The following is a 22,138-nucleotide window of genomic DNA, read 5'->3' as shown; positions in this document are numbered from 1 at the left end:
ATCGTCGTGGGGGCCAGGAGCGAGAATTCCGTCACGTCCTGGGGACTGGGGTCTGCCCGGTATGCCCGGGTGAGGAAGTCGGCCGTGCCCTGACAGCTGAGGCCGACCGGGACGCCTCTCACCTCCCACACAATGGGCTTAGCCTGTTGCTGGTTCTTCACCAGCAGCTCCACTTCCATCGGCTCCATGTTCGGGGTCAATTGCACCCCAGGCACGCGCAATCGCCCGTTAACGATGCGCCTGGTCGCTGTCAACGCTGCTAAACCTCCTTTTGGCACAAGGATGGAGAGTTCCATCACAATGTGCCGTTCCCTTCCCATCGGATAAAGCAACCGTTTTTGAATGCGAGGGCCTCCCCAACGGTTGAACTCCTGGTTGCTGCGGAAGATTTGGCCAATTGTTGCCAGAATTTGAAGTCCTAATGGACCATATATTTGCGCGATGATGTCGCCCGTATCTGAGCCCGCTGGCCACCGGACTGTCACCACGATCGGTTCCAGTTCTAGTGTGGCTCTGTAGAAAGCCAAGCCTTCATTTGTTCCGTAAAAGCCACTGACGGCCTTTATCTTTTTGGTCGGTATGGATTGCGGTCTCGCGGCTGAGGTCGGCTGGCGGCCATTTTGAACATTGCCGCGGCTAACAGCCACTGCTGGTCGCCTCTGCGACATTTTCAGGCTAATTAGATAACCATAACTACGCTCAAACAATTGAGGTCGCTGTCGGTGGCCACGGCCGCGGTTGGCCGACGGTCATAGTAGCAGTCATGTATGTATGTATGTATGTATGTATGTATGTATGTATGTATGTATGTATGTATGTATGTGTTGGTAGCCAGTATGCACCGTCCGTGTGTGTGTGGTGTACATCTTGCTTGTAAGAAGGAACTGAGCCGCGCGAGGTGGAACCCGGCTAGGCTGGCACGGGAGCAACTTTCCACGTGTTTCGCTGTTTCTTGGTTGTCCTTGTTGCGTGTGTAAACGTATAATGTGCGTATGTATGTATCCGTAGGCAGGGGGGGTTACTATTAAGAGTCCTCCTCCAAAACATGCTGTGTCGCAGCCATTTTTCTCAACCGTCCGTCCTCTTCCCGCCCTTCTCTCGCATTTGGCCCCCCCCCGCGCTTCCTCTTCTTTCTTCCGCCTCGTCTTCCTCTTCCTCCTTCGCTTCCGCTTCCTCCCCCCTCCCCCGGTGTGGGGTGGGGTGGTCGTCAGGTGCGTTGCTGTGGCACCTGTGTCGCGGCCGGGACCCCACCCCGGTGCGGCCCAGTGGGGCCCCGCGCAGCATCACCGTGGAGGACTCCTTCAAGAGCTGCGCCTCCTGGAGCGCGGCCACTGCCGTACTCCGGGTGCTGGCACCCGACCTGCTGCAGCGACTTCACGAGGAGTACCTGGACAATAACAGGTGAAGGGGGGGTGGGGGGGCTGAGGAGCACCGGTTAGGAGTGGGAAAACCGGCTGGGGGTAGGGGGCGTGAGGCGAGATATGAAGCGGGAAGGCCTGATGATGATGATGTGTGTGTGTATGTATGTTGTTACCTCTGCCAGCCACCTGCCTAGTGTAAGTATGTATGTGCATATTATGTGTTTGTGTTTACATGAGCTAAGCTAAGCCGGGAAGAAGGAGGAAGTGCTGGGAATGTCACACGTTTGCGCGCGCGCGTATGTGTGTCTGTGTGTACGTGTGTGTATGTGCATGTCTGCGTGGCAAGGAAGCAACATCTCGCAATGGCTGACGTCAGACAGCGTGGCGGGGATTGGCGACTGGCGCCAGAGGTGCCGGTGCCTTGCCACGTGTACACATACGTATAAACATACAGACATACATACAGATACACTCCACCAGGCGGCGCCCCGCGACCCTGACTCTCAAGTGGCGGCTGAGGGGCACCGGCTGGTCTCGGAGCTCTGCGTCATGTGCCATGCCGCTTCAGTCAGGAGCCCTGGCGGCACCGCCCTCGCAGGCGCAGGTGTGACGTCTGCTGCGACATGTGCTGTGACATGTGAGTGACGCGTATACGTGTGGAGACGTGTGTACGGCCGCGGTGCGTGCGTGTTTTCGTGCGTGTGTGTTTTATATACAGATAGTACCTTCGTGATGATGATGGTAGGAGTCCCTCGCAGGCCTGTGTGTCTGTGAACATGTGCCTGCGCGAGCCCTTACCACCCCTCGCCTCGCCTCACCTCACCTCCCAACTCACCTGACCCGGATCCTGACCTGCCCGCCCTATCTCACCGTCATCTTATCTCCTGGCCCCGCCTCACAAACCCCGTAGCCATCTCCCACGTTCCTGGCAACCCCCGTCCCCCTTTCCCCACATAATCGCCCCGGCTTTGGGGTACAGGTGGACCGCTTGGTGCGGTCCGCGCTGCAGCTGCTGCAGAGGCAGATACGGGAGCCATTCAACCTTTCGCTCATCAACCTAGGGGCAACAAACTTCAAACAAGATGGCGGCGGCAGCGGCGGCGGCGGGGTTGGAGGCGGTGGCGGCGGTGGTGGGGGCGGAACTATCCTGGACCTGTTCAACAGGCATAGCGCCCGCCGGTCTGGGGACAGCGGCGGCGGCGGCGGCGGTGGAGACAGTGGCGGCAGAGCCGGACGTACCTTCCATGGCGGCAATGTAGCACGTGTGTACGGCATGGACGGCGTGGACGAGCTCAGGGAAGAGCCGGCGCTGCCGGCGCTGCTCAACGGAGAGGTCAGTGGTTATGGCAGTCCCGACTGCGACGGCGGCTGCGAGCGCCATGAAGCTGGCGGCGAGAAGGGTGACAGGTACGGCGTACGGCTGGATCAGCAGCCAGACCTCCGGGTTGCGGTACGCGGCGGCGGCGGCGGTAGCGGCGGACTGGCGACGGCGGCGGCGGCGGAGGCTCTCTCTCCGGACGAGGCAAGACGGGCGGCTGAGAGGTCTGCGGCGCTCCGTAGAGAGTACCGTGGCTCGGTGCAGGTGAGGTGTGTGAGTCCACTTAAGCTTGGGGGACCGAGTGAAGTCAGGGGGTGAGGGGGGAAGCTACTGCATGAAGAATGCAAAATATCAGCTGGTTGCTGTTTTGAGGGCGGTGAGGGGGGGGAGGTATTCGGGGATTAAGGGGAGGCGTGTGTTGCTATGCTGTTTTTTCGCGAAGGGGAAGTCTAATGTGTTGGGGTTGGTATGTTTGCTTATTTGTCTTTCTGTCTGTTTGTTTGTTTGTGGGGTTTGTTTGTTGGTTGGTTTGTGGGGTTTGTTTTTGGAGCCAAGGCTAAAGTTTGTTCGCAGGTAACGCGGGGCCCGAGTGGGCCCCGGTTGAGGCAGTTAGAGTTCTTGTTAAGGAGGAGCTTTACGCTTCCTTGCCTTCATGTTGCATACATACGTACATACATATATGTACATAGATATACACGCATATTTTCTTGTTCCTGTTTTCTAAAATGGCGGAACATCAATTTCCACAGAGCTTTCCGGCTTACCTACCTACCTACCTACCTACCTACCTAGGCGAACACCCCAACTGTCATTCTAAGCAAGAGCCTGGAGAGGCAGCTGAGGGAGGCAGCCGCCAGGGCCTCCACAAGACCTACCGCGCGTCCGGCAGCGGAATGGCCTGGTGCCACGGCTGCTAGTTCTACTGCTACTGCTACTACTGCTGCTGCTGCTACTGCTGCTGCTACTGCTGCTACTGCTGCTGCTGCCGCTGTCACTGTGGCAAAGACTAATGGTGTTAGAGTAGTTGGCGTCGGAGGCGCGCGCGGTGAGCCCACTGCCTCCGCGGCACCACCCGCCAAACGGCTCCGACTGAATACACCACAACTGCCTCCTTCCTGCGGCGCCGGTGGCCCCACCGCACCCGGCAGCTCAGCAACCCCCCTCGACCATATGGGGCCCTGCGATGGAGGCTTCCCAGGAGGTGAGGCCATGGCCGTCGCCGCTGCCACTGCCACTGCCACTGCCACCACCGCCGCTGCTGCTAACTCCACCGCCGCCAACATCGCCACCGTTCACATGGATGGTAGTAGTGGTGGTGGTGGTGATAAAACAGACTGGATTCGCAACCTTCGTGACATGGACTGGGGCTGGACCCATCCCGCGGATTTGGATCCAGCTGTTGTCACGTACAGAATCGTGGACTTGTATGACGATCAGGATGATGATGTTGTTGGCGATGATGGTGCAAGTGAGGGTAATGTCGCCCTAGTTGCTTCTGAGGACCCGCGCCGCATGGCCGGCGGTGCCGGGGCCGGGGCCGGGGCCGGGGCCGGGGCCGGTGGCGGAAAGGTTGCCAGCCGGGGGCCGGCGGCTGCCGCCGCGTGCTACAGCGCCGACGACTTCGACGACTTCAACGGCAGCAGCAGTAGCGACGGCGGCGGCATGTTCATCTGGCCCGATGACTGGGGTGACTGGCTTGATGACGTGGAGCCTAGCAGGGGGGAGGACTCACAACAGGTCGGGCCAAGAGGACACGGGGCTCAAGAAGTAGGTGGCGTTGGTGTCGCCGGCTGCGGGGGTGTACGGCCGCCAAGGGACCCCTTACAGCAGACGCCGCAGCAGCAGCTGCGGGAGCAGCGCTGTCCGGTGAAGCAATCTCCTCAACAACAACTACCTCCACAACCACCTCAGCAACCACCTCAGCAACCACCGCCTGACACTCAAGTTCGCGTATTTCTGCATGTGGATGTGGACTGCTTCTACTGCCAGGCAGGTGACGCTGCAGCAGGGGTACCTGGGAGGAGGTGAAGGGGGGAAGGGGGGAGGGAGGGGTCGTGAAAGGGGGGTCGTGTAAGGGCTTGATGTGGGACTGGACGGGTTGGGAGCAATGGAAATAGCGTTACCGCCCCCCGCTCATTCGTACTGAGAATGCACGGGGCGCGCACATGTGTTTGTGTGTATGTATGTATGTGTGTGTATGTGTGTCCGTGCCTGTGTGCGTGTCCGTGTGTGTGTTTGTATGTATGTGTGTGTATTTCTGCGTTTATTACATATCGTGCCGGGCCTGACGGGGCTGGCCAGGGGCTGCTGCCCAGCTGCCCCAACGAACAAGACCGCCGAAGCTACTTCCCCCCCTGGGCGTGAGGGGCCACTGTCACCTCCTGCTCGACACAGAGCCTGAACCGCACGGTTGTGCATGTGTGCGCACGCACTTGGGACTCCCGAGTTCGCACCTCCAAGTAGCACAGCAAGCACCGTATGTAGATGTAGATGTAGATGTAGATGTAGATGTAGATGTAGATGTAGATGTAGATGTAGATGTAGATGTAGATGTAGATGTAGATGTAGATGTAGATGTAGATGTAGATGTAGATGTAGATGTAGATGTAGATGTAGATGTAGATGTAGATGTAGATGTAGATGTAGATGTAGATGTAGATGTAGATGTAGATGTTAGATGTAGATGTAGATGTAGATGTAGATGTAGATGTAGATGTAGATGTAGATGTAGATGTAGATGTAGATGTAGATGTAGATGTAGATGTAGATGTAGATGTAGATGTAGATGTAGATGTAGATGTAGATGTAGATGTAGATGTATTATGTCGCCGACACTCGGTGGTTTCTGTGTGTCCTGTTTGTGGCGGCAGGTGGAGCGGCTGGACGACCCCAGTCTTGTGGGTGTGCCGCTGGCGGTGACGCAGTTCAACTCGGGCGGTTTTGTGGCGGTGTCGTACGAGGCCCGAGCGGCGGGCATTCGGTGAGGACGGCAACACCAGCAGCGGCAGCAGCATTGGTCTGGGGGTGTATGGATGGGTGGGTAGGTAGGTAGGTAGGTAGCTAGGTAGGTGGGTAGATATTTAGGTAGGTAGGTAGGTAGGTAGGTAGGTAGGTAGGTAGGTAGGTAGGTAGGTAGGTAGGTAGGTGAGGCACAGCAATATGTATGCGTGAAGGGGTGGGTGGTAAGGGTGGAGGCCACAGCCCTGTTCTGCCTGGGGCGTGCTTTGCTTCAAGCGCGTTGGGCCTTACAGAGCCGCGTCCGTACTGTATGCGTAAAATTAGGTTAACAGGGTTTTTATGCCCAAACATTTTAGGGATAGATGTCACATGCATGTGGGCCTTATCCCGCACAGAGGTGGGGAGGAGGGTAGGGTAGTGCAGGACATATAACCTGCCTCCGCCGCTGTGCCTGACTCCACACGGACTTAGCCTGTTCGCCAGCTCGCGCTTTTCCGGCGTTTCCTCTGTGGCTATGCTCCTCCGCCCTCGGGCTGGTGTCAGTGGTGTGTGTGTGTGTGTCCGTGTGTCTGTATGTACATGCGTAGGTGTGGTGATGCAGTAGGTGCGGGCGGCCGCGCTTCGATCACCTACCTCAAGGTGAGCATCTGACGGACCCCCCTCCCCTTGCCCGCAGAAGTCGCAGACTGGCGGGCCGAAGACCCGCTGCTACACATGCCCTTGTGTCTTATTATGATAGGCATGCCGCCATCCTCCCGCGGGATAAATGTATATATGTATGTATGTATGCATATATGTATGTATGTATATATATACCTTATATCGAGAACGATGAATTCCCCGAAATGATGATGTTGGGCCCCCTACCCATAGTGTTTGTATGTCATAATATATGTCTTCATTATTGGTGAACTGATTACCTGGGATGTGAGTGCGTGTGTGTGTGTGAGTGTGCTTTCTGTCTATTGACATAACCTGGTCGGCTGGTGACGCATGACGCACGTGCCGTTGTGGCCCAATGTACGGCATGCACCAAATCAGGCCATGGGTTCAATGAGTATGGCTGAAGCTCAGCGTCGCTGTCCCGGCCTGGTGGTTCGGCCCATGCGCACGGAGCGGTACCGGCGGGTGGCGGAGCAGGTGCACGGGTTGCTGCGCAGGTGGGAGTGGGTGTTGGTGCGGGGCCGGAGGGGGGCACCAAGCTGGGTGTGTGAGTGGGTGGGTAGCTTGAGACGTGGTGGAGGTGTCTGTGTGTGCCTGTCTGCCCTGTCTGTGTCTGTGTGTCTGTGTCTGTGTCTGTGTGTCTATGTCTGTGTCTGTGTCTGTGTGTGTGTGTGTGTGTGTGTGTGTGTGTGTGTGTGTGTGTGTGTGTGCTCGGGTCAGAGTCGCATAAAGTCGCACTTTGTGCGTAAAGAGCAGAGGGGGGAGCTAGGGGTGGACCAGGGCAGAAGCTAGTGTGTTATACCGTGGTCGGGGCAGTGCCGGCCTGAGACAGACTTCACGTGTCTTTGGCACTGCACCGCACTACAACACCTGCACATGCACGTTCCCGTACATACTTCCATCCGTAATTCCATCCGTACGACGTCCACCGCCGCAGGTTTGCTCCCGACGGTCAGGTGGAGAAGACCAGCTACGACGACTTTTACCTGGACGTCACTGCCGCATGCACCCCACCTCCCGCGGCGGAAGCAGGGTCGGGGTCGGGGTCGGGGTCGGGGTCGGGATCAGGGCACGGGGCAGGGCCGGGTGGCCACGGCGCCGCAGGCCCGCAGTCCCTGACGGGGAGCGGAGCCCTGGGCTCAGGGCTTGGGTTGTGTCCGGATGTGGACCACGTGGAGGTGGGTGGCTTGATGTATGATGATGTGGGTCAGTATTACGACGAATTGGGGGCCGGGGGCAGTGACGGCGACGGAGAGGGGGAGCTGGACTCCGTACCCTGGGCTCTGGAGGTGGGCGCGGCGGGAGAGAGAAGCTCAGATTTGGATTCCTGGACCCTGGCTGTCACGGATGTGGGGGTACAGGAGGCAGGAGGTGGAAGAGGAGGCGGAGGAGAGATGGGCAGTCCCGGCGGTGGCGGCGGTGATAGTAGTAGTAGTGGTGGTGATGGTGGTGGCTGTGGTGGCGGTGGCCGAACGCGGTACATCGAACACCGGACGCCATTTTCAAATGGCAAACAGGAACATCACGATCAGCAGCAGCCGCAGCGGCGAGGTCGGGGGCATGCGGACTCCCCGCCTCATGTGCATGTGGCTGGTGGTGGCCTCTGGGCGGATGTGGAGCCGTGGCTACGTCGGGGGGTGGAGGTGGCGCAGCGGCTGCGAGGGGCACTGAAAGGTTCGTCTGATACGTTCATGATGCCAAGGAAGGGGGCACAAGAGTGGGCTTGGCGAGGGTGTGGGGTTGGGATTGGGGTTGGGGTTGGAGGTGGGGATTGTACAATGGGAGGTGGCGGGGTGGGGTGGGGTAGGGTGGGGGTGAGGGGCTAAAGACGCCGGTACGCAAAGCATAGGTAGGGGGAGGATGGTTGACACTTCGAACTGCTGCGCATGGCAGTGCGGCGAACATAGCCCCCGCGATGCAGATGAGGCGTTGTCCGCTTCATGTTTGTTGCACGTGGCGCGGCACGGTGCGCTGCTCTCTGCTCCTCTGCTCCTCTCCCTCCACTCCGTGCGCGGCCCCTATCACGCCGAGTACCCTACCGGGCCTCCTTCCGCCCTTCCTTCCTACCCGCCGCCCTCAGACGCGCTGTCCCTCACGGTCTCCGTGGGTGTGGCGCCCACCAAGCTCTCCGCACGGCTAGCTGGGCCCACCCACAAGCCGGATGCCATTACGGTGGTTCCCGCGGCCCGGCTGCGGGAGTTCATGGCGGGAGTGAAGATCAAGGTGGGGACGGGGGGGGAAAGGGGAGGGGAAGGACGAACCACGAACGAGTGAAGGTGCTGCCAGGGCAAGAGTGTACCAGACGTAGAACTGGGGGGGGAGAGGGAATGAGCGAGCCAAAAAGGGAGGAGGGGCTGCGTGAGTGCCAGGAAGAAGATAACCCCCAGATTACGACGAAAACCATATTGTACATGTATACGAAAACCATATGTACATGTATACGAAAACCATATGTACATGTATACGAAAACCATATGTACATGTACACATACGTACATACGTACATACATGTATACATAACAGCTGCAAGGAACCGGTGAGGGCCTAGCGAATGGCGGAGGCACAGCTTTTGAAGGCAGGATTCCACAGGGAATAAAAGCTTGCAAGCCGGGCTGGGCTGGGCTGGGCTTGTTGACTGCTGTGCCGGTCATCGAATGTGTTTTGCCTGGTTGTGAGGTTGGCTGGGCCTGGTGTGCTCTGCTTGGGGGGGCTCAGGGCAGGGGAAAGGCAGGGCCCCGCCCCACAGAACATGGATCAACCTTGGCTTTCATCCCTCTCAGTCATTGTCCTTAACACACACCTCCAGTGAGAGGTCCCCCGCCTCAACCCGGGCCCCCAATCCCCAGTCCGTGCCGACGCTCGCGCGCAAGACCGGCAGTCACGTGGTTTCGGAGCTGGGTGGTGTGGAGCGCGTGGGACAGCTGGCCGCCTGGCCGCGTCGTGCGCTGGTCGCCCGCTTTGGATCGCGGCTGGGCAACCTCCTGGCGGACCTGCCGTATGGTGGCGCCACCGCCGCCACCGTCACTGCCACCGCCACGGCCGCCGGCGGCAGCGGCGGCGGGGGTGCGTGTGGCGGCAGTGTTCGCGAGCGGGGTCCTCAGAAGAGTCTGCTGGTGGAGCGCAGCTTCCCCGCCATCACGCGGTTCGCGGGTGTGAAGGAGGCCCTGATGCCCCTGGTGGGGGCGCTGTGGGAACGGATGGTGGAGGATGCGGTGGCGAACAGGTAAGAGGATGGAGGGCTGGTGGCAGGCTGGGTGGGAGGGGAGGTAAGCGGAGCGGAGCGCTGGAAGGAAGAGCGGAGGGAGCTTTGGGGTTGAGGCTGCAGGGGTGGTATGCACATGTATCCACTGGATTTTAGCATGCGTTTTATCAATCGGAATGATCTGATTGTTAATATATGGGGTTGGGTGGCTCGTTCGGCAGAGGGTAAGCTGTATGCGAGAGCTGGTTTGGCGATAGATTGGCGAGAGTGCGGGTCTGAGGAGTCTGAAACCTGAAGGGCCGGAAGAACAAAAAAAACTGGATTAGAGCTATAGTGCAATATAGTGTGGCCCGCTCAAAGCTTATTTCATACTTGGACATTGTGGATATGTTTGGCGATAGATTGGCGAGAGTGCGGGTCTGAGGAGTCTGAAACCTGAAGGGCCGGAAGAACAAAAAAAACTGGATTAGAGCTATAGTGCAATATAGTGTGGCCCGCTCAAAGCTTATTTCATACTTGGACATTGTGGATATCATACTGCCAACCCCCCTCTTCAGTAACTGTAACTGACTAACTCTGTTACAGTTGCTGTGTGGGGGCAGAGCATAGCACGCTGGAGGTATGTGCGGCAGGTAGGTAGGTGGACGGGTGGTCCAGTCAGCAACACGAGGTCGCTACTGGCGCCCTCTTATGATGCCTCTCATGCCTCACCACCATCGCCACCATCACCACCACCCTGCAATGTAATTATGCCACTGGGCCACTGGGCCGCTTCCCCCACTGGACGTCCCACCGGCTCCTGCCCGCAGACGTGCCCCTAACAAACTGCTGCTGACGTGGCGTCAAGGTTACGGAGCGCCCAAGACCAAGTCAGCTGACGTGTCCGTGCAGATGCTCCAGGTGGGTGAGGAAGCTGGTCGTAAGCTGGGATGGGGTGGGGTGTTGGGTGGGGTGTTGGGTGGGGTGTTGGGTGGGGTGTTGGGTGGGGTGTTGGGTGGGGTGTTGGGTGGGGTGTTGGGTGGGGTGTTGGGTGGGGTGTTGGGTGGGGTGTTGGGTGGGGTGTTGGGTGGGGTGCTTGGTGGCCCTGGAGCCAGGAGCCGTGCGTGAGCGCTGTGTGGCGGACCGCAGATCTGCGAGGAAGGTCCCCCCGTGGCCAATCCCAACTACTCCCTCTCACATCAATTGTCATTCTCCGCCGTGTATGCAACCCATGTCCCGCCCAAGGCACTGAAAGCAGCTGCGGCCTCAGCGGCACTAGGCACCAGTCCTAGCACCAGTCCTAGTACCAGCGTTCTACCCGCTGTTGGCGGAGGACACGCGGATGCTGCCGACCCTGTACCTGCACCTGCACCTGCACCTGCGCCTGCCTCCGTCTCGAGCTGCGGCGGTTCGGGGCCGGTGTCAAGCTGCAGCGCCTTGTCTTCGGGTCGCTGGATGGAGCCTGGTGCTGTGTCCAGCAGTACCTACCAGGGCTGTCGGGCGCTGCTGGAGGGAGCCGCCGCCATTTTCAAGCTAGGACTGGGCAACGTGCGCAATGCCATGCAGGCGCGTGGGATTTTTAAGCATGTGGAGGGCTGGGGCCGCGGCATGGTGGGGATGAGGAGGGGGAGGCAGAACGTGTACAGGAAGGGGTTGGGGGTGGGTGGGTGGGTGGGGGCCGGGATTTGATCTTTGACCCACCCCGGGTACGGCGGGCTGGGTTTCGGTGCTGCGGGCGTATGTGTGTGTGTGTGTGCCGTGTGGGCTGCGGGCGTGTGGGCTGTCATCGTTCAGCAAACCAACTGCCTCAAGGTCCGCCACGCTTGCAGCACTCGCCACCACCTTGCGGCCTTCCGCCGCGGCGCTGGGAGCCCAACCTTACAGCTCGCACCGGGGTCCCCACGACGATATCCTGCCGGGTCATTCGGTGTCCCACGCACCTTGTCATGGGGGGCGTGTCTTTGGGGCGTCGTCCTTTAATTCCCCTTAACCGTCCTCTTCCTCTTTCTCTTCCCCTTCCTGGGCCGCACTGCACCTGGGCCGCCGGAAACCGTCCGGGCAGATAACTCGTCTGGCAGTGGCGGTCAATTACGGCGCGTCCGGCGGTGCAGCGGACTCCGTTTTAGCTGGTCAGCGCCCCATCAGCGCCTTCACAAAGCAACAGCCCCCGCCGCCGTCGTCACCGGAACCTGCACCGTCACCGGCATCACCGCCGCCACCGCAGCGACCGCAGCTTCAATAGCACATGGCCCAACGGGGCATGGCTGCTGCTGTTGCTGCTGCTGTTGCTGCAGCTGTGCCCAGAGACCACTGCCGGCAGCACGGATCACATGGTGCTGCCGCTGCAACAGCCACTCCTGGAGCAGTGGGGACAGTACGGCCGACAGCGGTAATGACAGCAACGGGACGGGCAGCGGTTCTTCAAAATTCCGAAGCTGATATATCTGGATGGAGAGCCGGGAGGAGGGAAGACGTCGTCAGCCCAGCGGCCGCGAGCTGACGGACCTGAGCTCGGTTGAGATTCAGATGACAGGGGACTGAGACCGCCGGGCAGAGGGACAGCAGCAGCGACAAGGTTGGGTGCCAGGGGTGGGGAGGAGGGGAACCGCTGGAGGATTCTGCTGGCGTAAGTAATTTCGTTTCGCCTCTACCTTGCACGTGTATGTACAGTACAGTGGTCGTAGAAAGGTAAGGAAAGTATTTATAGTTCGGTTGCGTGGTGGTGACGGTGGCCGCAGGGTTGTTGTTAACGGGGGGTGTTACACAGCGAGGTGGCTCGCCCTGAGAAAGGATGACGAGCACCGTGGAGGGGCCTGACCGGGACGAAAACCACAGCGCAGGGGCGGGCGCGGCGCTCCGTCCGTCCGTCTGTTCCTCCGCGTGCGCCTCCCTCCCCCTCAACTCATGCCACAGCCTCTGGGCGCTCTCCCAGCCCCTGGCTAGGCAACACAGCGCCACAGAAGACTGCAAATCGTTGTTGTTGTTGTAGTAGTTACATTTGTTATTGTTGGTGTGTGAACTGCCCAGTTACCCTAGCTAGTTCCTCATAAAACTATAACAATCGGTAACATAACCGAAATACTTCGTTTATGTTATTTTGGTTACGTTTTCTCGGTTAGTTATGTTATTCCGGTAACAACTGAACTGTTTCTCAGTGATGGGGTATTACACTGTGGGCGGCTCGTCCCGAGAAAGGAAGAGCACCGGGGGCCCTGACCGGGGGCCGAAACACAGCTCTACGTCCGTCTGTTCCTCCGCGCGCGCGCCTTACTCCCTCACTTACGCCAGCCGGGGCGCTCTCCCAGCCCCTGGCTAGGCAACACAGCGGCGCAGAAGACTGCGAACCGAACTAAGCGAGAGCCGCGTGAGAGCCGCGCCACACCACCTCCGGGAACTCTAAACAGGCTATCTGCGCTCATTTCGCCTGGCCAGCCTCCTAATCGCGCTCTCTCTTCCCTCTTGAACGCCAAAACACGGACAAACAGAAAACGCCACCGGGGGCAGAGGGGCCTCTACGCAGGTTGCTCCACAAAAGAACCGTGGCAAGGGGAGACCTACCCACGCCAGACACGGCCCCTCAGAAGACTCTCCTAGGCAAGGACACCCACGCAGCCAGCACAAGGCTGATGTAAGCGACTGCTCTTAAGTAAAGGCATGGCGTCAATCCCAACGACCACCTGAAGATACGTCGTCGGTCCGTCAACAACCACACAAGAAGGTAATTGAGTGACGTGTACGCCTCAGATGCTCTCTGCAGCTTTATTAACTCTCTCCTTACATAATGACTTCCACAACCATCAGCATCGATCGGGCCCCCAACCATATCACCAACTTCTGAAGCAAAAACCACCGGTCTCCCCTAGGCTCCTTATCATCCTCGTGTTTTCCCCGGGATGCATCCGCCGATGGGGATTCGTCTCGTGCGTTTTCTAAGCTGTACTGGCCCCGGATGTCTTTTCCTTCCGAACTTGCCCCTGTCCTCTTCCCTTTGCTTCCTCCCTAGCGTACCGCGGGACCATCAATAAGCTTGGCCCCCGCTGCCGGCCGCAGTTGCGGCGGTCTCATCTCCCGCCTTCCCTGGACCTGACCGCAGCAGCATCTGCCGCTGCCGACGACTTCTTTCCAGAAAGGATTGAAACTTCCGTCGCGTGTGCCAGTCGGTAATTACGGAGAGCAGCAGCTGGGCAGCCGCGGTGCAGGCCGCGAAGACTATTGCCGGGGGCCAGTGGCCGCCGCAGCTGCGGTGCATGGTGAGCAGCATGGGCGGCACGGCGGCCAGCACCGACCAGATGGCCAGGTAGGGCGACAGCTGCAGCACACCATAACGGGGTGCAATACAATAATTCTTATTTTTCAAGAGAAGAATGGTTAGATAATAATTTACCAAGTTTAGTAGAAAAAGTAATAGCTGAGGAATTAAAAAAATTGTCTAATAGAACATTTATAAGTTCCTCGTGTTTTGATATCGAAAGGCAACGATACTAAAACAAGCTGAGAATCGGGGGGTGTGTGATCAGTGGTGGGGGTACAGTACAGTGGACGGTGATGAGCTGAAGGGGTAAGAAGAGAGCCAGTGGGGTGAAAACAAAGTCGGAAGAAATGGTCTCGAATGAATGCCTAATCGCGACAAAGAAAAAAGCCGCTTACTTGGGGTTTACTCGGTAGAGTGGGTCTGCAGAGCGTGTGCATGTACTTCTTTTCGTCATATGCTGATATCTAATTGGGCCTGATTCCATAAGTCGACAGCAGCTGAACTTTATATTGGAGAGCCCATATCGGAGAGCTTGACCCAGGAAGCACTCTCACAAACGTGATGAGGATGATGCGGATGATGAGGATGATGAGGAGCCACACGCATCATACACCTTAATTAACAAATGGTACACTCTTAGTGAACGCGCGATGATGCCGTCGAGTTCTCCCAGGCACACATACATACATACATACATACATACATACATACATACATACATACATACATACATACATACATACATACATACATACATACATACATACATACATACATACATACATACATACATACATACATACATACATACATACATACATACATACATACATACATACATACATACATACATACATAGGCAGGCGGCTGGCAGAGGTTAAGGCCTGACTTCTGCTCCCAGTCGACCCAGTCGACCCGGGTTCAAATCCGCCTGCCGGCTCCTCGGGTGTTTGAGGAGTGATGAAATGGGAGGTGGCCCCCCATCTTATGGACGGTGTAGGACGTGATAATATCAACTTGCGAGCTGACCAGGAACTAAGTTGATGCGCCGTTGATCCGCTAGATTTGGTTGGATGCTGGTGGTGAGTTGCCGAACCCAACGAATACATTCTGAAGTCGGATGGGGTGACGGATTAGGGTGCCCCTCTAGCAGGGGAGAGCAGGGACTGCCCCGGGAAAGGGGGCCGCTGGCGAAGTTAACCACCCTGTAACAACATACATACATACATGCACCTTGCACATATGCACACATGCACACATGCACACATGCGTGCACCGTTATTACCTGCAAGGAGAGCGGCTCCCAGACGCCGCGCAGCGACCAGAGGACGCCGTACCTACGGCCCGCCTCCATCCACGACTCCGGCACGGGTAGCAGCGTGTCGCCCCAGGGGCCCGGCAGGAAGATGAGGGTCAGGGCGCCGTAGTCCAGGAAGGCCCGCAGCAGCAGCAGCCGATTGCGGTGCCTGAAAGCGGGTTGGTTGAGTGGTTGGTTGGAGGTGGGGCGGTTGGTGGTTGGCTGAGCTGGTGCCTTTGCGAATCGGAGGCCGCGCGACCAATCCACACCGTTAAGCAGCCGCCTCATCTAACAACTGTACAAACCGGTGCATGCCTACCTGGCATGTACGGAAGTGAACAGGGCCAGAACCAGGGGTATCAGGCAGGGCACCAGGTGGATCCCATGGGACACCAACTTCAGCTCCAGGCCATCCCTCAGCCGCAGTACCGAAGTCGCCGAGCTCGGTGATGGGGGGGAAGGGATCCCCGGGGGGAACCCCCGGGGAGACCAACATTGTTGAGTCGCAGCAGCAACACCCTCAATGTGGGTGTGCGTCGAGTGTGCGGCCCCCAGCACTTGACCGTACTTGCTACGGTACGTACGGATGGCGGTTAAGAGATGCAACGGCATTAACACTGCCAGCAGCAGCCCCATCCTGTCCAGGTGACCACACCGCGCCGCCTTGAACTCCTGGTAGGCCAGCTCGCGAGCCGGGGGGGAGAAACCCACCAGCAGGGGAAGGGGTGGAGGTGGAGGTGGAGGTGGAGGACGTGATGACGGAGATGATGGTGATGGAGAAGGTGATGGAGACCACCAGTGCATGCACGACGACGTGAGTAGGCGGGAGCGGGGCAGGGCATGCGGCCACTGCCAGGGGGCCCTCTTGCCAGCGTTACTGCTGCTTCTGCTGCCTGGAGGCGACTTCGAGTGTGAGGTCGTAGGTTCCGACGATGCAAGTGGATCAGCCGAGGGCACGCCGCCGCTGGTTGTCCTAGCAACACGGCTGGGATCCCTGTCATCACCGCCACAACCACTGCCGCGGCCGCAGCCGCCAGTCAGGGCCGCGTCCTCAAACGGGGCGACTGTGTTAGGGTCAGTGATCGCCTCGGTAGTCTCACACGCCCACGAGGACGAAGGTAATGGCGTTGCGGGCTGGTCACCAACGCCTTGCTGCTGCTGCTGCTGCTGCTGCTGCTGCTGCGATGACACCGATGTTGCCGCAGGCTCTGTCACCTCCGGGCCCACGTCTCCGCCCCCACGCTGATCCGACCCCTCCAGGCTGGGGGGTCCCTCTACCCGCAACCCCATGGCCAACATCGCATGATGGACCTCCCGTAGGCACGCCGCCATTCTCCAGCTACGCAGGAAATCCAGGAGGGAATTTACGACCCGTGGGTCGGCAGCTAGGGTTGGGGGCTCCGGCAGCGCGCCAGTGGCGCTGTAAAACTCAGCCAGCAAGCACCCAATATCGTAAGCGAATCCGATCAAGCCGCTGCGGTGCTGTGCCTTTGCAGCAACTGCGGCGGCGATAAACCTGTCTTCATCAAAGCCGGTAATGGCGATTCTGGTTGTCGAGGCGGTACTGCCTCGCCCCATGTCGGGGGCACCAGCTCGACTTTCAAACAGCAGCCGATCCAATGCCATGACAGTAGCCGCGCCGCCGTCGAACACGCTTCCGTACAGTTGTCGTACCTCCGCCGCGGCGTCGGACGGCAGCACCAGCAGGGGTAACATGGCTAGGGGAGCATCCACCACGTCAGCAGATGGGGTACCTGCAGATGCGGCCGTCTCAGTGTCTGTAGCATAAGCAGCGGCGCCTGTCGTACCCTGCTGCGCCCCGCCGCCAAAGGGCCAGTTTGTTGACCTCGGTCGCAGCAGGTGCAGCAGCAGAGCCCCGGGGGTATAGCGCGCTACGGGCGGCAGTGAAACCCTGCGAGACGGGAAGATCCTTGTCAACCATCCACTCGACTGATTGAAACATCGCCCGCATCAACATAACTTCACCATTCAGTGCTAAGCGTCGTGCGAGGCAAACCCGGCCTGCTGTAATCCCCGGGAAGGAAACGTGGGGGCCGCGGCCGGTCCCAATCCATATGTCGATGCAGGTCGTCACCCTAGGGTGCCCCTGACCTCCGGGACACTGGTGTAGCTGCTAGCCCCTCGCTCACCGGACGGCCAGGTACTCCGACGCTCCTTGGCCGTCATCGACCTCGCTATCGCTATCGTCGTCGTCAACAGAGCCATCACTACCGCTACCAGGATGAGCCCTTCCTTCCCCTCCTCCTCCCCCTCCGCTCAGCCGTCGCCGCCGCCAGCCTGCCGCTCCCAGCTGCTCTACCGACAGCTCCGCATCCAGGAGCACCTGCTGCCGCCGGCCGCAACGACCCATGGGTCCGGATACAACACAGCGTACGGATGTACGACCGCGAAGAGCTCGGGCTGGCAGCAGAATGACCACCACTGCTAGCGCAGAAGCTCCCTCAGTATTACCTGGTAGATACGTACTAATGTCGTACTCGTCCGTTGTGCCAATGGCAGCAGGGGGAACGTCAGCGTCGTGCCGCCTGCCGGGCTCCCAGTGGCTCAACACGGGGGGCCACAGCAGGGCCGGCGCGGCCTGAGGGTCGGCGACATCTCGAACATCCCCTTCTGCTGCTGCCCGGGCTGCCCGGGCTGACGTGCCTGGTTCGCGTCTTCCTGCCTCGTGGCCCCCGAACACTCCCGTCAGGACGTCCCGCAGTGCGACGTCAACACCGGAGGTTTCCAAGCTGTCCGCCGGCGGCTGGCCATGCTGCGATTGCCTGGCAGACTGCAACCTGATGGCGTGGCTGCTAGATGGCTCCGCTTCAGTTTCGTTCCGGTCGTTGCGGGGCCCCACAACTTGCATCACCATCAGCAGCTGCACACAGCCCTCCACACACACTAGGGACAACAGCCGCATCGTCTGGCGGGACGCAGCCGCATCTGAGCGGTCGAACGTTGTGCTGCTGGCCGTGACTTGCACAGGCCGGCGGCCCCCGGCCGCTTCCCCTCCTCCTCCCCATTCCTGCTGCTCCCCTTCCTCGTCCGTGTTGACGCCGCCAGCAGCTCGTGCGGAATTTATTGCGGCGGTTGCTGTGGCTATTAGCTGGGCGGCGGCGGTGGCAAAATCTCGGCCAGGCGGCAACGGTACCTTGATGCTGACCACGTGTGTACGGCCGTTGCCGTACGCGGACTGGTACAGGATCCCCTCGCTGCCGCCATGGACAGCGGTCAGGAGGGGTGCCGCCGGGTCTGCACCTGCCTCCGACGGCGCCGCTAATCCCGTCAGTGCTGTGAGACCCGCCGGCGCCGTTGACGCCGATAGCGCCGCTGGCTCCCGTTGGAGCGCCAGTCCCAAAGGCACCTCGTTGGTGGCGTTAAACGCTGGGTCGTCCTGTCGGCCGTCGGAAGCCGTCGTCGTCGCCGTCGTCGTCGCCGTCTTGGCTTGCGGTTGCCAGCCCACGGCCGCACCACCCTTCCCATCCGCTGGAGTCAACGTTTCAAGCGTTGCAGTACCGTCGCACTCCGCGCCTGCCATGTATCGTACATCTTTGTTCTTCTCTTCATTGCTGTTGCCGTGGCTTGCCGTACAACCGCCGGGAAGCCGTTCGCATGACCCGCTTCCACTTTCACTGCATCGTCCTCCGCCACCACCGGCGCCATTGTCCACCCCGCGGCTCCGCAAGTAGACGCTGTATTGCGGCAGCAACCATATGCGCTCGTAAAATCGTACCACCAAGTACGGCAGTACGGCAAGGCCAAAGAAGACCAGGGCCGCCTGTCCTGCCCCCAGCTGCGACACTTCCGCGACACCTGCTGCGTCTCCCGCCGCCGAAGGCGCCAGTAGCCTTCCATCCACTGCGAGTGTAGTGCTGAGAAAGAGCAGCCCCAGAAGCGGGCCGAACAGCAGCTGCTGTGAAGAGGGCAGCTGTGGAAGAAAAATCCCCCGGGGCCGGGACGGAGGATGTTGCCCGGATGAAATATGACAGATGGTCGTGACGACTGCGCTTCATCCGATGGTACAGACTAGACCGGATCAGGCGATAAGTGCCCCAGTGCTTCAGTAGCAGAAAACCAATGAAAAGGGCTAATGTTAACTCAACGGCAACTGGGCCGTATGGCAGTTCTTCAGGAGACCTGCCACCCCACGCACGAGCACGCGAACGGACGGGAGCAGAGCACCCTAAGCCCCTGATCGGAAGGACAGGGCTGCGTCCCTTAGATATCGTGCCCAAGGTCTGTTGTGACAGAAAAGCTCAGCCTCTCGGCACATCTGTATTTGTCGGTAACAGCACCGCCTTCCTAGGTCCAATAAGCCGGTGAGGATATGAAGAGCTTGGCGAGGAGGACCTGCTTGCCGAATGCCGTGCCATGAATCCACTTCAGGCGGAATGAATCGTATCGTGGCCTTGCACACTGAAAGCACCAGCACCCAACCCAGCTTATTGTGCCCCCTCACACCTCTCGGCTCTTCCCCACCTGGAGCACGATGCCAGTCTTCCAGCCGAAATAAATTGCTGCAGTTCGCCGCCGCACGCTGCTGGTTTCCGTCATCGCCAAGAGCAGCTTTTCCGGAGCGGACGCAGCCGCCACATGAACGCCCAGCAGCACCGAAACAGTGATGGCAACGAAAAGGAAGTGGCGTAACCTGAAGTAAACTGAAGGCGCTGCAACGGCTATTCCCAGCGCAAGCAGCTGCGTCAACACGTGGGCACAGCTGGCGTAGTCGCAAAGCCGCCAACGCAGTTGGACATCTAGTATAGCCCCGGTTCGCAGTACGTAGAGCAGCTTGGCGAGGTAGCTGTCTCCGCAGGGATAGCCCGACAGGACCGCATCCACACGGCGAGCTGCGGGGTTCAGCGGCGGCTGCAGATCTGGAAGCCCCGCTGGGACGCCACCGCCAGCTGGTGCGCACATCACGAACGATATGACCTTTGTTATGTACGGGGCGCTGGTGGCTAGAAGCTCTACGGAAAGAAATAGGAGATCTGCTCGGTAGGCCCGACGTGCTAGCCAGTAAGAAAAGGATGCCGGCCGCCGCCGCACCGCCGCGGAGGCGCTACCCGCTGTTTGGCCTCTTTGGAACGCGGCCGCTGCACGTTGGCTAGCGGCTGAGTTTGAACGTGTGATCATCGCTGACCTTAGTAGGCTGATTTCAGCCTTATTTAGCGGAGCATAAAAATCCAGACCAGCCTACATCGCTCGCTTTGTTTAGTCAGGGTTAGGAAGGATTGTCGAATTGCGTGCACAATTTTCAAAATGTCCGGGTCAGCTGGCGGCAGGCGGGGTCGTCATTGTCGCGCCGTCAAGCGAGATCGGCCAGATCGGCTCGCACGTACAGTCGGCGACGCCTCCCTCTCACCCGTCCTTGGACGCCCCATAGTGACGACAGCTAGAGGTGCCGTCGTCTTACTCCAAAACATGGAACTAAATATTTGCAAAGCTCTGCACACTTATTGTTAGTCTCGAAAACGACTCTCGACACAAGACGACCAGAGACCCGTCGCTTATCCTAGTTTCCAACCGCCTTTCCTATACCTACGAATGAAGAGGGACCTTACGAATGAAGAATCAGCAAAAAGATGTGGTTCGTTACTGACAGGTTTAGAGCTGCGATTGGCAGTAATCAGGGCAGCGCCCCGGGGGATCCTTGTCAGCAACAAATAAAGAACAAAATCGCGAAAACTGGTGTGACGAAGTCAGACAACGCCCCCCGTTACCCTAAGCCCTACCTAACTCTTAACACGCGGAGACGCAAAAAGCTAGAAAGAATCTCGCTAGGTTGCCGAAAACGTAACCCCTGGTATTTGACTCAAGACTGCTCTAAAATCTTCGGTAACTCCCGCTTTCGGAACACCGACCGATTCATGGGTCAGATTAGGCAACAAGTTCGGCAGCTATAGCAGCCTCCGGAAACGTGCAGCGTCCGCACCTGCGCTTGCAACGGGAATTGCGCGCGAAATCGCCATTGCGGCTAGGGCTTAAGGACAGGGACTGCCCAGTTGTTTCGCTCTGAGAACTCTTCGGGGACGTCTGGGCTAGCCGTAAAGTACGGGAGGTGCACTGAACGGCATTGCGGGTACGGCATTCTTCTGTCAGGTTGCAGGCTTGCAGCGGTACTCTAAGGAGCCTCCTGCCCGCTGGTTTATTGGAACCACTATCCATCACCGTAATACGGCACCGGGTGTTTGTCAACACCTCTTTTGGCATATGTGGTTTGTCGTACAACAAACCCTGTATAGTCGGTCGGTCATCAGAATTGTTTATCCGGTGCCGTGTCTGGTAGGTATCCCCAATCCGCACAGCAGATGCATGACGCCGGTGGCGAGGGGGCCACCGAGTGGTGCTCGGATTCCAAGGCGTCCAGGGTTGGAGTTCGGGGTTATTAAGAGTTAGCGGATCCGGAGGTGAGAAGCTATATGGCGCCATGCTGGTGGTGTTGAACGCCGCCACGACAGTGGCAGCGCCGAAAGGCAGCGGCTGGGGTGGCAGGTGTGGCGACAGCAGAAAGCGGAGCAACCCGTGGGGCACGGCCCAGGGGGGGCACGGCCCAGGGGGGGCACGGCCCACGTGGGGGTTGCGACCAACACGGCCCACACAAGGAACCACCCCTCTGTGGTTGCAGGGATAATCGCACACAGGACAAGATGGGCGGCGAACGGCACTAATACGGCGGTTGTGGGTATGCTCGTTCTGGAAGTGCATGCGTTACCGCCTGCTCGATGCCATTAAACACTTACAGCGCCACAAAAATGACCTCCCGTACCGTGGTGGTGGTGGTGGTGGTGGTGGTAAAGGCAGTTGCATCTGCAGCCGCCAGGTCGCCTTTGTCAGCCTCACCATCAGTGCAGCCGTACGTACGGGGCAGGCTCATAAGGACCTCTCCTGCTTTTTCGTGTGCTTGGTGGGTGTTCATTTACGCGCCAGTGCAGTATGTTGTGTTGATTGGTGTTGTGCGTAGTTTGATGTGTATGATAGCGGTGTACGACATGCCATCAATCTTACCTGTGGTGAACGTATCAGTACATGTTTGTGCACTACCTTTTGACCTCGGTTCAGGGCTAAAGCCTCTTGAAGCGAAACTCTTCGGTCCCAAGCCTTGTGG

The 22,138-nt window shown here is 58.9% G+C and overlaps 4 protein-coding genes across 4 annotated transcripts in view; 2 read left to right on the top strand and 2 right to left on the bottom strand.

The window, feature by feature from the left end:
* Positions 1-2,997, top strand: part of VOLCADRAFT_90659 (uncharacterized protein) — a gene marked incomplete at both ends in the record, with an annotated part of 19,236 nt that extends 16,239 nt beyond the window's left edge. Inside the window, 3 exons of the mRNA XM_002950193.1 lie at positions 1,212-1,401; positions 1,842-1,965; positions 2,341-2,997. Of these exons, the coding sequence (XP_002950239.1) occupies positions 1,212-1,401; positions 1,842-1,965; positions 2,341-2,997 (971 nt within the window). The remainder of the gene's footprint in view (positions 1-1,211; positions 1,402-1,841; positions 1,966-2,340) is intronic.
* Positions 2,998-4,283: 1,286 nt separating this feature from the next.
* On the bottom strand, positions 4,284-5,693 carry VOLCADRAFT_90658 (uncharacterized protein; the record flags this gene model as incomplete). Its single annotated transcript, XM_002950086.1, has 3 exons — positions 4,284-4,370; positions 4,412-4,693; positions 5,133-5,693. 3 exons carry the CDS (start codon positions 5,691-5,693, stop codon positions 4,284-4,286), a joined length of 930 nt encoding a protein of 309 aa, XP_002950132.1.
* Positions 5,694-6,696: 1,003 nt separating this feature from the next.
* VOLCADRAFT_90657 (uncharacterized protein) lies at positions 6,697-12,470 on the top strand (the record flags this gene model as incomplete). Its single annotated transcript, XM_002950192.1, has 9 exons — positions 6,697-6,797; positions 7,238-7,974; positions 8,381-8,523; positions 9,147-9,523; positions 10,312-10,402; positions 10,631-11,092; positions 11,776-11,870; positions 12,152-12,169; positions 12,395-12,470. The coding sequence occupies 9 exons, from the start codon at positions 6,697-6,699 to the stop codon at positions 12,468-12,470; spliced, it is 2,100 nt and encodes a 699-aa protein (XP_002950238.1).
* Positions 12,471-13,499: 1,029 nt separating this feature from the next.
* On the bottom strand, positions 13,500-20,166 carry VOLCADRAFT_90656 (uncharacterized protein; the record flags this gene model as incomplete). The annotated part of the gene is made up of 6 exons (XM_002950085.1): positions 13,500-13,719; positions 15,071-15,199; positions 15,350-16,125; positions 16,309-16,876; positions 17,181-18,961; positions 19,513-20,166. The coding sequence occupies 6 exons, from the start codon at positions 20,164-20,166 to the stop codon at positions 13,500-13,502; spliced, it is 4,128 nt and encodes a 1,375-aa protein (XP_002950131.1).
* Between the last annotated feature and the right edge of the window lie 1,972 nt (positions 20,167-22,138).

This window comes from Volvox carteri, assembly GCF_000143455.1.
Source record: "Volvox carteri f. nagariensis unplaced genomic scaffold VOLCAscaffold_17, whole genome shotgun sequence".
NCBI classification, from domain to species: domain Eukaryota; kingdom Viridiplantae; phylum Chlorophyta; class Chlorophyceae; order Chlamydomonadales; family Volvocaceae; genus Volvox; species Volvox carteri.
Note: the sequence above shows the minus strand (reverse complement) of the source record. Positions and strands in the feature narration are given on the sequence as shown.